Raw genomic sequence first — 2,005 nt, forward strand, 5'->3', positions numbered from 1 at the left:
GCGCGGCGCCAGCACCTTGACGCCCTTCTCCATCCAGGCGATCCTCAACAAAAAGGAGGAGCGCGGCGGGCTGGCCGCGCCGGAGGGGCGTCCGTTCCCCGGGGGCACGGCGGTGGCGGTGGCCGCGGCGCCCGCGGTCTGCTGCTGGCGACTCTTTGGGGAGACTGACGCGAGCGCGCTGGGGGGCGCTGAGGACTCTCTACTGGCGTCTCCTGCTGGGACCAGAACCGCTTCGGCACGGACCGCGGAGAGCCCAGGGGGCTGGGACTCGGACTCGGCTCTCAGCGAGGAGAACGAGGGCCGGCGGCGCTGCGCGGACGCGCCGGGGGCCAGCGGGGCCTGCCGCTCAGGGGGAGCCCTGGGCCTCGGCCAACCCGTCTGCGAGTTGCCCGCCTCCAAGGACCTGGAGGAGGAAGTCGCAGGCCGGAGCGACAGCGAGATGTCGGCCAGCGTCTCAGGTAAGAGCGCATTCCGGGGAAGAGGACTGGGCATGGGATGGGCTGGAGGGACCACCTGGCCGGCGCGCCGGGCCTGCTGTGGGCCCTGGGTCTCGAGGTTGGCCAAGTCCAGAAGTTCCAGCGGCGCGGGGTGCTGCAGCCTGCACCCTGATGGAGAAGATCGAGGATCCCCTTCGGGCCCGCATCGTGGGGCGAGGTCTGAGGCAGCGCCTTGAACCTAGTAGGGAGAGAAAGGCTGCTCCCTGAGCTGGGGTTTAAAGGTGAAAGGCTTGGAGTCGATCGCCATTGCCTATGGCCATGTGTGTCTCCAGAGCCCCCAAATCAACAAAGGGGACAGGGAGGGGTCCAGAGAGTTCAGGGTGCTAGTGCCCTACTCTTGGTCCAGAGACCTGCTGGAGTCCCAGGGCTCGGTGTCTCGGCTGGGATCGACAGCCGAGGAATCGGTGGGCCAGAGCAGGATGTGCAGAGCGGAGCTCTGGGGGAGGGCTGGGTTCGCGTTCCCGGGCGCAGGGCTGGGAGAGAAGCAGCAGCTGGAGGAGCCAGGGCTGGAGGCAAACCCAGCGGCCGGTTGAAGGCAGGGGCTTGAATTGAGGTCATCTCATCTTCAGCCGGGAGAGGGGTCCCCTCGGCTGTGGGCTTGGGGCGCTTGGTTGGAAAGACCCCAGGGTCTCTCCTGGCTCAGGGCACTGAGCTGCGTGCTCTACTGGCCCCGCTGAGCGCCAGCGCTGTACTGGGGTGCTTCTGGGAGAGCTGGAAAGGAGCCGCTGGTGTCAGAACAGGATTCAAGCTCAGTACAGGGCAACCCCCTCTCCAACCCCCAGCCCCAACCTTTCTCAGATCTCCCTGCAAAGAGGGGGAGAGATGCTCACTTGAAGCCTTTGGGCAGCCTGTGGCCATAGCCCTTGAAGCAATCCTTGAGAGCTGGAGACGTACTGAATACCCCGGCCTCAGGATTGACCCCACCTTTCCTTTACCTGCTCCGGAGATGTGCGTGCATGAGGAGGTGTGTGTGTGGAGACGTGAGTATGGGGAGTCAGGTGAACCCAAGCAGAGACAGAGCTCAGAGCGGAAAGGGCTTGTGGATGTTCAGGCCCAGCGTGCCTCGCTTCTCGGGAAGCCTGAGGCCCAGAAAGGGTGAGGAGCTGGACACACACCACCGACACAGCGGCCCAAAGCACAGGAAGCCTAGATGGAGGAAGCTGGGGAGGTCGGGCTTCAGGGCCGGCCTCTCCGCGAACCTCGCCACCGCCCTTCCTGCTGCGACCCCTGCTTTTAGGGTAGGTCCCACCGGCTCTGCAGGCACTGACAGTCTCTTGTTTCTGTTCCCACTGGGGTCCGCAGGCGACCACAGCCCGAGGGCGGAGGACGACGGAGTTGGCCCCGGAGGTACGCGCTTGCCGGTTCTTTGCAGCGGGGCTGGAGGCGGAGGCGGCGGCGGCGCCGGCGGCGGGCCGGACGGCTGCGTGGAGGAGGAGGAGGAGCCCGCGGTGCCGAAGCCGAGGAAGAAGCGCTCGCGGGCCGCCTTCTCTCACGCGCCGGTCTTCGAG

At 66.5% G+C, this 2,005-nt stretch overlaps 1 protein-coding gene across 1 annotated transcript in view; it reads left to right on the plus strand.

The window, feature by feature from the left end:
* Position 1: 1 nt before the first annotated feature.
* Positions 2–2,005, plus strand: part of NKX3-2 (NK3 homeobox 2) — a gene marked incomplete at its 5' end in the record, with an annotated part of 3,537 nt that continues 1,533 nt past the window's right edge. The window contains 2 exons of the mRNA XM_006144906.1: positions 2–458; positions 1,800–2,003. Of these exons, the coding sequence (XP_006144968.1) occupies positions 2–458; positions 1,800–2,003 (661 nt within the window). The remainder of the gene's footprint in view (positions 459–1,799; positions 2,004–2,005) is intronic.

The sequence above is a fragment of the Tupaia chinensis genome, unplaced genomic scaffold (assembly GCF_000334495.1).
Source record: "Tupaia chinensis unplaced genomic scaffold, TupChi_1.0 Scaffold000138_1, whole genome shotgun sequence".
Taxonomy (NCBI): domain Eukaryota; kingdom Metazoa; phylum Chordata; class Mammalia; order Scandentia; family Tupaiidae; genus Tupaia; species Tupaia belangeri.